General features: G+C 39.2%; 1 protein-coding gene across 3 annotated transcripts; it reads left to right on the forward strand.

Annotated features, from left to right (window-relative positions):
• Positions 1-306: 306 nt before the first annotated feature.
• babam1 (BRISC and BRCA1 A complex member 1) lies at positions 307-9,379 on the forward strand. 3 transcript variants are annotated; one of them, XM_088350377.1, is made up of 9 exons: positions 307-451; positions 1,216-1,653; positions 3,141-3,199; positions 3,280-3,400; positions 6,487-6,565; positions 6,638-6,662; positions 6,749-6,878; positions 6,951-7,037; positions 8,344-9,379. In XM_088350377.1, the coding sequence occupies exons 2-9, from the start codon at positions 1,234-1,236 to the stop codon at positions 8,542-8,544; spliced, it is 1,122 nt and encodes a 373-aa protein (XP_088206503.1). In that variant the 5' UTR covers positions 307-451; positions 1,216-1,233; the 3' UTR covers positions 8,545-9,379. The 3 variants fall into 3 exon arrangements, with proteins under 3 accessions (XP_088206503.1, XP_088206501.1, XP_088206502.1); XM_088350375.1 differs by having other exon boundaries at positions 6,749-7,037; XM_088350376.1 differs by having other exon boundaries at positions 322-455; positions 6,749-7,037.
• The last annotated feature ends 299 nt before the right edge of the window (positions 9,380-9,678 follow it).

A 9,678-nucleotide genomic window follows, 5' to 3' on the forward strand; every position in this document is an offset into this window, starting at 1 on the left:
ACATGCTGTGACTAAAAAAATTATGAACGCAGGATGAGTGCAAATTAAAAGCAGAAATTGTTTTCATCAATTTGGATTGCTCACTCATACAAAGTAAATATGCTATGCTCTATCAATGCACGTTCTTGCTGCCACGCAATTTTAATACTTTATTATACTTAAATTATATCCCTGATAGTTCTCAAACATACACATTTAACATCATTAATACATAAATAAAATTTGAATGTGTTTTTGAATACTCCAAAATGTATAATGTACAATTTGTTTTGATTTCGAGACGGTAGGCGGAGCTAAAGTGTTAAACTCTATTTCCCACAATACCCAGCGCCCTTACGTTTGTCTTTCCTGTACAGAAGTCCAAAACAAATGCTAGCTGCTCGCCGATACATCGAGCTTCTTTTCATTAATTTTGTGTTATTTGCATTTGAGGAATCAAACCATTAACTTGGTAGGCATGTTTATTCCTTGAATCGTACGTCGTATAGAACATAGCGCTAGACTAACTAATGCTAACTCTTTTATGCTACTGTCACTTGTTACCATGATGCCATTGTTAATTTGATTGCATGCAAGCTTTTTGTTTACATGCAGTTATTGTACATCATGCTGTTTATTGTGTGTGTTTACAATGTTGAGATGGGTAGATTGTGTTTAGGGCTAGGGAAATCACGTTTTGACTTGGCTGCATGCTATCTTGATCCTGTGTTTTCCCAACAATATATAAAATAACAATAACAATGCCTACTTGACTGAAGAATCCAAATATTCCCAAGATATTTGTCTCCACTGTATTACTGTTGAGTTTAAACTTTAGTAGACACTCAAAATTAAAAGAAAATACATCACTGGAATTTGAACTTGCAGGGAGGACCGAGGGAGAATCCTTTAGACAAGAGAAAACCATTCTTGTTCTTAACTCTCACCTGTGCCCCTTCTTTTTATTAAATATTCAAGGTAATAATAAAACATCAGCCCTAATGCGGCAATGTAGTTAAAACAACGATGGTTGTCATAATAAGGTACTAGCATCCTAAGTAATCACCTTTGCATTTTTCCATTATTAAAAACAGAATAAAATGATCAATTACGCTTTGAATAGCTGGCAATGAGTCCAGGGTGGGTGTAAATAATCTGGAAAAGGCACAAGCTCAGTTGCATTTAGAATTAGGATTAAACAGAAACTAATCAAATGCTATTTGTCTTGTTTTAAAGTCAATAACCTGTGTGCCCATGGAGACGTCCGAGCCTGGCCCCGCCGATGGTGAGGAGCGGTTGGTTGAGCTGCGACCAAGAACTCGTTCCAATCCAGAAGGTGCAGAGGACCGTAGGAGCAGCACAGGCAGCCTGGGCGGGGGAGGAAACCCCACGCTGTCACAACCGGCTGTGGGGAGCCGCGTTGAAGGCGAAGGCGAGGCTTCGACCAGCGAAAGTCCCCCTTCTTCCACCACCACGACCATCTCTGCTGCGACACAGATCCCAGCCCCTGTGACAGGTTCTGTTACCTCCGCGGCGGCCGTACAGCTTGCTTTGGCTGCTACGTGCAAGGAGAGGCCCAAGCCTGCGCCGCAGCAGCCTGTGCTCACAAGCTCTGCCCCCCCTCCGGCAGAGTACCAAATCCGAGTTCCAAGAGTTAACTGTCCGGAGAAAGTGGTAGGCTCGCACTTCCGGTTTTGTTGTACAGTAATCTCTCGTTTTTCACGCAGGATGCATTCCAACTAGAAGCCACCCGTAGGAAAAATCTGTGAGATGGAAAGCTTTTTTTTGTTACAATAACTTTACAATTAAATTCAGCTATCCCTCATTTTTTGCGCGGGTTGCATTCCAAAAAGGTCCTGCAAATAGTCACAAAACCCACGAAAAAGAACCCTTTATTTTTTTTAAATACTGTATTATACATCGAAACCAAAGAACCAACCCAATTTACAGGCTAAAGCATTTGTTTAACAAATAAAAGTACAGTACTTTATTATCTTTTTTTCTTCCAAATAACCTGTGCACTGTCAAATTTTACTTTTAAAATAATCTTTTTATTTCAGGACCCAACGTTTTTACTTCACATGATAATTTGTCACCATCATGTGGACTGCATTGACTTTCCTTAGGCAGGCATTGGCAACCCAAAATGCTAATGGATCATTTAACCGCCAGGGTCATAGGGGAACCACCACTTCTAGCAGCGCCCATCCTTCTCCAGGCGTTCTTTTTTTGGGCATGGGGTACCAAGCTAATTATTGGAAGTAGGGTTTAATAGAATAGTTCAACCACTAATAAAATTATTTTACCAGAAAATCACAACCAGCACTGGGAAGCTATTTTCAGAATAGGTTCACAGGCGCATCAGCTGTCCACATGGGGCACACTGGGGCCCGCGGGCACCACGTTGGAGATACCTGACCCATATTCATTGGAAAACAGTAAGAATGTGTCCTGTTGAAGTCCAACTTTGCTTTGGCCCCGGCCGCCAAAGCGTTTTGTTAACACGATGTGTTTTGGAGAAACTTGTAAAAGATTTGCGCATACCTAATGTAGGTTGGGTTTTTGTCATTAACATGAAATATAGGTCTTTCTCAAGCTAAATAATAAAAGAGTGTTTTTAGCCTAGATTAAAACAGTTCCACTGAGTTTGCAGATCGAATCTCAGAGGGCAGAGAATTCAATTGCATTCGGGCCCGAATGGAGAACACTTTCGAACTTGCGGATTTCTCCTTGGCTCTCGGAATCACTAGTAGACCAGCATTTTCAGAGTGAAGGCTCCGGACAGGAACATAGGGGGAAATTAAATCTGAAAGATATGATGGATCAAGTCCACGCAGAATTTTGCATAATACAAACAAAACCTGACAATCACATCTTTAATGGACAGAGAGCCAGTGCAGGTTAGCCAAAGTCAGGGTAATGTGATCAAACTTTTTAGTCTTAGTTAAAAGCCTTTCTGCAGCTGCAGTGGAGTGGAGTTATTATTTAGCCAATCAGAATGCAGAACACAATGCACAGTTAAAATCCACGATATAGCAAAACCACAAAAGGTAAACAGCGATTCTAGAAAGGGAGGACTTTATTCTTTTGTGTTTTCCTTTCACGTATTCAAATCTCCACAAGATGAATAATAATGTGATTTTTTTTTTTCCACCCATTAGATCATCTGCCTGGACCTATCTGAAGAAATGTGTTTACCGAAACTGGAGTCTTTTAACGGGTCTGCTCCTGTTTTACTCTTTTCACATAAAAGTGTCAATATGGGTTTTCTTTTTTTTAATAATGTACATTTCCTTACAGCTCTAAAACAAATGCCCTTAATATTTCCCAGAAGATGATTGAGATGTTTGTCCGAACTAAGCACAAGATTGACAAACGGCACGAGTTTGCTCTGGTGGTGGTTAATGATGATGCACTGTGGGTGAGTTCAAAATACTTTTTATAAATTCCACCTTATAAATGAAATGAGCCAGCAAACAATGGAAACAATTTAAATTCTTCTGAAAAACAAATATACATGTCCTCCACTTTTTTGGATGGGCTGCTTATTCCTAAAAATGTTCGCTCTCTGGACAATAAACTGGACCATTTACAACTGGAACTAACATCGAACCGCGAGATGACGAACTGCTGCGCTATAATTCTGACGAAGACATGGTTAAACTTATCTATCCCGGCTGACGCTCAAGGAAACTGTGCGGGTCAGATGTATCGACATTTTGTTCTGTATACACGTGTACACGAATGACAATAAAGTATATCTGAATCTGAAGAACACCCCTTGCCCACACTGAATACTTTTGAAATGATTTATCTTAACGTCCTATTCTAAATCGCAAAAAACGTTTTGGGAAAATGTGTCAAATAGTGTGTTCAACTTTTATAAGGTGGAAGTCCACCCAGAAAGTCCCTGACAATATTGTGTTGTATGGGCTTTTACCAGTTTAAACAAAACATTTTGTTTCTGTAGATGATGTAATATCCATCTGTGTATATTGCTCTCAGAGGCAGCCATTAGTCAAGTGTGCGGACGTCAGTGACAAATTTTTAATACTGTCAATAATCTGATCTCAAACAAAATACAGAGACCCCTCTCTACTTTGCACTTTAGTCATCGCCGGTTCACTGTTTCGCCGGAAAAACAAAAAATTAATAAAAAGAAAAGATGAAATGAATACAAAAACAAAAAACAACAACAGATGATTCCTGCACCAAAAGGAAAATTTGGGGCAACCAAGATTCAAGCCAGAAATCAATGGGGAAAAAAAAATAACAAAAGAAAAGAATGCTTCCCTCACCAACCGAAAAGCCCTCAGGAAAAAACTTGCACTGTGGCCCAGTAAGCTTGCCCACTGGACTGCGCGAAAGAGAGGAGTGGGGGGCTGAGGCAGCTAAGATCAACGCTGATCGTCAAGCACCTCTTGACTTGAGCTCTGTGGTGCCGATTGGGCATATTACATCATAGCGCATTTCATACTGTATTGTAACCAAACACCTGCTCTGCATTCTCACTACATCTCGCTTAGCTTTTGTCTCCCACTCTTTCGTCATGCCGTAAGCCTTTGTTCTCTCTCTCTTGCATCCACTATGCTTGTCTATGGATGTCTATGACTGTAGCATTCTTCCCTTGGGGGCAAAAAATAAAACAAAACTGTTCCATAGAAATGTGATACACATGAGACTTTTTTAGCAAGTGAGCGTGAGTTTGCATGTATCATTCGTTTTTTTACTAACCAGGAAACCATGTGTGCACACAAGCAATCTGGTAACTCGTACAAATATACATGCACAAGCAAATGAAAATGAAAGGAATAACTCAACAGTTACAACTAGAAAACTCTCAGTCGGACTAATGATTGTGTGCGTAAACATGGCTTTACATAATCGGACCACAGCAGTATCCACTTTGAGACTCCTTGTGTTTAAGGGCTATAGAAATAAACATGACTTGACTTGACTTTTCCATTACTAATTTAAACGATCCCAGTGTTGCTTTGGGTAATAACATGTCATGGCCCTACTACATTTTCAAAAACTCTACCTCAGGGAATATACAAAAACAGGTGGGTTTTATTTAAGATGCCATGTTAAACCAATTGCCCATAAATCAATGTTCAGAAATCTTTTTTTTTCATCTTGCACTTTAATATATTGATCTCACTTTCAAGAATCTCTATGCTGCAAAAAAAAAAACCCACTGGTTACCATACTTAGACAGGAATGTGCAATAATGACAATTTTTTTTCAATTTAACATAAATTATTTTTGTACTATTACCCTTAACTTATTATTTCAAACTGTGATATTTTATCATTATTTTTTTTGCACTATCAGGATGGCACTTTTCAATTTCGTTGTGCATTTGACATGTCGATTCTGTCGTTAATTCTTTCTTTTTACAAAAATACTTCACACTTTTTGAGTGCAATGTCTAATCTCATTGCATACAATGCCTTCACAACGTTAATATCAATGACAATAAAGTAGGAAAGTAAGTGCAACTAACAATTATTTTCATAATTGATGACTGGGACGATTATTCTTTCGATTAATTGATGAATCGAATTTTTAAAAAAACACATTTTTAATACCAATACTGAGGTTTTGGACAGATATAAAAATTACGTAGAAAATAACAGAATATTCTATAATAAATAACTGTAAAATAATCCAAGTGTTTGTCAAAAAACCTTTACAATAAATAAAAATACTAATAACAAATATATGCTGTACTCTCGTCCTTATGCAAAGATCATACTACATTTGAATTTATTTTACAAAACAAAAACAAACAGCAGTACATGAAATTTAATGTGTAGCAATTTTTTATCCACTAAAATATACATCAAAATGTTGTCAATTAATTTTTTTTTTTTTTTTGGTTAAATATTTTAATACGACCAACAGTCCCGATATGAAAATGTATACTACAGTATGCTGAAGAATCTTTCTCTTTTGTAGAGTTAATAATGTCATCATTATTATTTTTCTTTTTGGTTGGTTGTTTGGATCCCTTAACCACTTGGGTCATAGGGGCACCATTTCCTGTGGTGTGTCTTGGGCAAGTACAGCCTGGTAGCGCCCATCCCTCTCCAGGCCAACATTTGTTTCCACAGGGTTTCAGATTTTTTTTTCTTTGTATTTCTGCAGCACTTTTTGTTCCCTTGAAATTTGTTAAAAAGTTAAAACTCATTTTGCTCCTAATTATGCAACGATCAATAAAAAAGGAAAAGATAATAAGAGATAACCTTTTTATAAAAAAGGTATTGCCACCTTCTGCCGGACTAAAGTCACAACGGAATTGTGTGCACAGTAATTTGCATTGATTTAGCGTACCTAGTGGGTCATAAATCACGCGATACGACAAATCGATGATTGATTTGGAAGCCGACACTTTTAATGATCGATTATTTGTTGAGAGCTATTATGTCATAGGTGTATTGGAAAGTGGAAGTGATTTTGAAGACTCTTGTTTTGCAGTCTGGTTACAAATTGTGTTTGTCTCAGCTTTCAGGATTCACTTCTGACCCCAGGGAACTGTGCAGCTGCCTGTATGACCTGGAGACCAACGTGTGTGAGACTTTCAGTATCCTTTTAATCACCGGCAATTTAGCTATCGTTCCAAAAAGTCCTTTTCGGCCTTAACTGCCCTCCGCAGACCTGGAAGATCTTCTCAGTGTCATGTGAGCACATTCAGCACACACCGTTTGCATTTCACAATAAATGATACGAAAGGAATGTTGTGAAAACCGGTTGTTCTGTTTCACAGTCGTCAAAAGATCGAGTTACCGTCGATGGAGAATGTTCAGACTGTGCCACCTCCTTACGTGGTGCGGACTGTACTGATTTATGGTCGCTATGCTGGACAGCTGATGCTCAACCCGTCTGAGGCTGTTAGTGTAAGTCGGACTAAGGTCTTTTGTCATCGGAACACCGTGAAGCCCCATTGTTTTTCTTCTTGTGTTCTTCAGAAAATGCTACAGTCCCCCTATTTTTTCTTTGATGTGGTCTACCTTCACAATGGGGCTGAAGATCACGGCGATGATACAAGCTGGCGGGTAAATGAAGACTTTTAGATTGGCTGTTTTCTCTTCCTAATTTTTAGCACTTAACGCACATACCGGTACAATGCCTAGTATTGGCCTCCCAAGAACTTTTTGTCATATTGCCATTTTTCAGGCTTCAAACTTGGTTAAAAGACTGAAAATATTTTCTATGAATCAACAACACGTGAAACACAATTGTGAATGATTTTATATTTACAACAAAACAATTGATAAGTAAGTGTTGCAAAAATACTGGCGCCCTGTTCTCTAAGCTTAGCCAACTGACTCTAGAAGTGATGACTTCTGAATGATTCAATGTCAACCTAAATGATTAACAATGACAGAGTGTCTTTGAGTCTCAGTTTAAATGCACCTACTAAGTGATCCGCTCAGAGGTCTGTGAAAGCAGACACTGGAGAACGGTCAGCATTATGAAGACCAAAGAACACACCAGGCAGGTCCGGGATAAAGTTGTGGAAAAGATCAAAGCCTGAATGGGATGCAAGGAGATTTGGCAACATTTACACATCACCCAGAGCACTGTGCATGCAATAATATAAAAAGGGAGGGAGCATAAAATTACTGCAAACCTACCAAGACCAGGCCGTCCCCCTAAACTGTCAGCCCAAACAAGGAGAAATCTAATCAGAGAAGCAACCAAGAGGTAAAGATCGCATTGGATCGACCTGCAAGCATACACAGCTAAGGTGGGACAATCTGTGCATAAGACAACTATTAATCATACTCTGCATAAATCACCCCTTCATGGAAGGTGGCAAGAAGAATCCCTTTCTAAAAGAATACAATGAAAAGGCCCCTTTGGGGTTTGCAAGATACTTCTTCCCCCCTCCGACTTTAAAAGTAGGGTGCGTCGTTCAGGGGTCCTTAAAAAGTTAAATATAGAATATTTTCTCTATTAAGAACGTGTTAACAATGCCCAACTGAGTTCAAAGAGCCATTCTACGTTTTTTTCAATCCCGCCTATATGCCTTTTTCTTTTAGCAGACCTTTTTGGGGCAGAATGCCCTGGGTTTCAGGAATGGGGGCTGAAGGAGGGCTGCAGAGTTTAGTCATGGATGTCCCTGCGGTTTTTCTTTAGTTTGTATTTGTAAGTGTAGCATGAAAATAGTGAAAGGCCAGCTTCAAAGAGTCCAAACGCCAACCCAAAACCAAAGTTTATTCGAGCACGTACTTGCACGCACAACATGAACGAGCTGACTGTGGCTGCAATGATGACATTTGCCAGGAGACTGCACATAAGGGTAACAGTGTTAACTTTGACACCCGTGCTTTAACGTGTGATGTTTTGTGTCTCCAGGACAACTACACGGCTTTTTGCAACTTGGACTCGAAGGGCATGTGCTACCGCTTCGAGGTTTCCTTGAGCGGCCCCGCTATCGAGCTGCACAATTGCATGGCTAAACTGCTAGCTCATCCGCTGCAGCGGCCGTTCCAGAGTCACGCGTCCTACAGCCTCTTTGAGGAGGAAGAGACGCAAGATGTTGAGGCCACCGTCTAGGAGAAAAATACACGCACTGGAAATGAGTATACCAGCATCTGGATCGTAGTCCTTTGGATAGAATGGATCATGTACAAGCAAAAAAGACACGTTTGTATAAAGTATAAAGGGATTTTATACTTTATACTTTAAACTATAAAGTGTATTTTACAAAAAAAAATAACATCTGGACACTTGTGTGGACTGCACAGAACCTTATTAGGAGATGTTCCGATTTATTCTTATTTATGACTATTTTTTGCAAGCCAGAATGGCCTTGTTGTAGGGAATATTGGCTTAAGATGTGGTTAATTCATGTATGTTTATGTGGTGCAATAAATCTAATCAATCTAGACGTCTAAAGTTTTAAAAGACTAAACCAAGGGTCGGGAATTTATGGCTTGCTTTTCCTGAATACACCTGGCTCTGAGACAAAACTGAGACAATGTAAATTTTCTCCATGCCCTCTCATTTTGAGTATGAGTGAAGCTTATTGTAGTGCACGTGAAGCAGAAACAACACTGGTGTAACTGATGGGACTGCCCAGTATATATAGGGCACATTTTAAACTACAGTTTACTGGCAAATTGTTAAACCAACAAACCCAGTTTTGGCTGTACATCGCTAAGGAATCCTTTATATGGAAGTTCATTGCAGAATCCATGTTCACTTTTGAGAGAATTTATGACAAAAACCCACAGAACAAACCGTAAACACCAGCCAAGAACTCTGAGCAATTTGATTGGGTGAGCTGTAGGGATGGGTGGCCATATGCAGAGTGCGAGCACTCTTTTCTGTCTCTCGCCCAGGGCTGTCTGCGGGGAGAGTAAATATATCTGTATCCTTGTTTGCAGAATTTGTGACATTTTTACAAAAACACCTTCTTGCACCATGAAACTACCATTTATGACAAATATGATGGTCAGAATGACCCTGATCAATCTTAAGAAACTGCGTCAGGGAGATACATTTTAAGCAGTATATTTTTATGAGACACAGGCTCTGGTATTATTATTTCAAAAATGATATTGAATCATCAAACGCCTTACAGCGTAATAAAATGCGCCGAAGAATAACTTTTGTTTTGAGAGCGGGTTTAGCGGTTTTGTTGACTATGTCTTAAAGGATTTTATATTTTATACATTTTACTATAAA

Source organism: Urocampus carinirostris, chromosome 12, assembly GCF_059441175.1.
Source record: "Urocampus carinirostris isolate Australia breed hairy pipefish chromosome 12, RoL_Ucar_1.0, whole genome shotgun sequence".
Classification (NCBI taxonomy): domain Eukaryota; kingdom Metazoa; phylum Chordata; class Actinopteri; order Syngnathiformes; family Syngnathidae; genus Urocampus; species Urocampus carinirostris.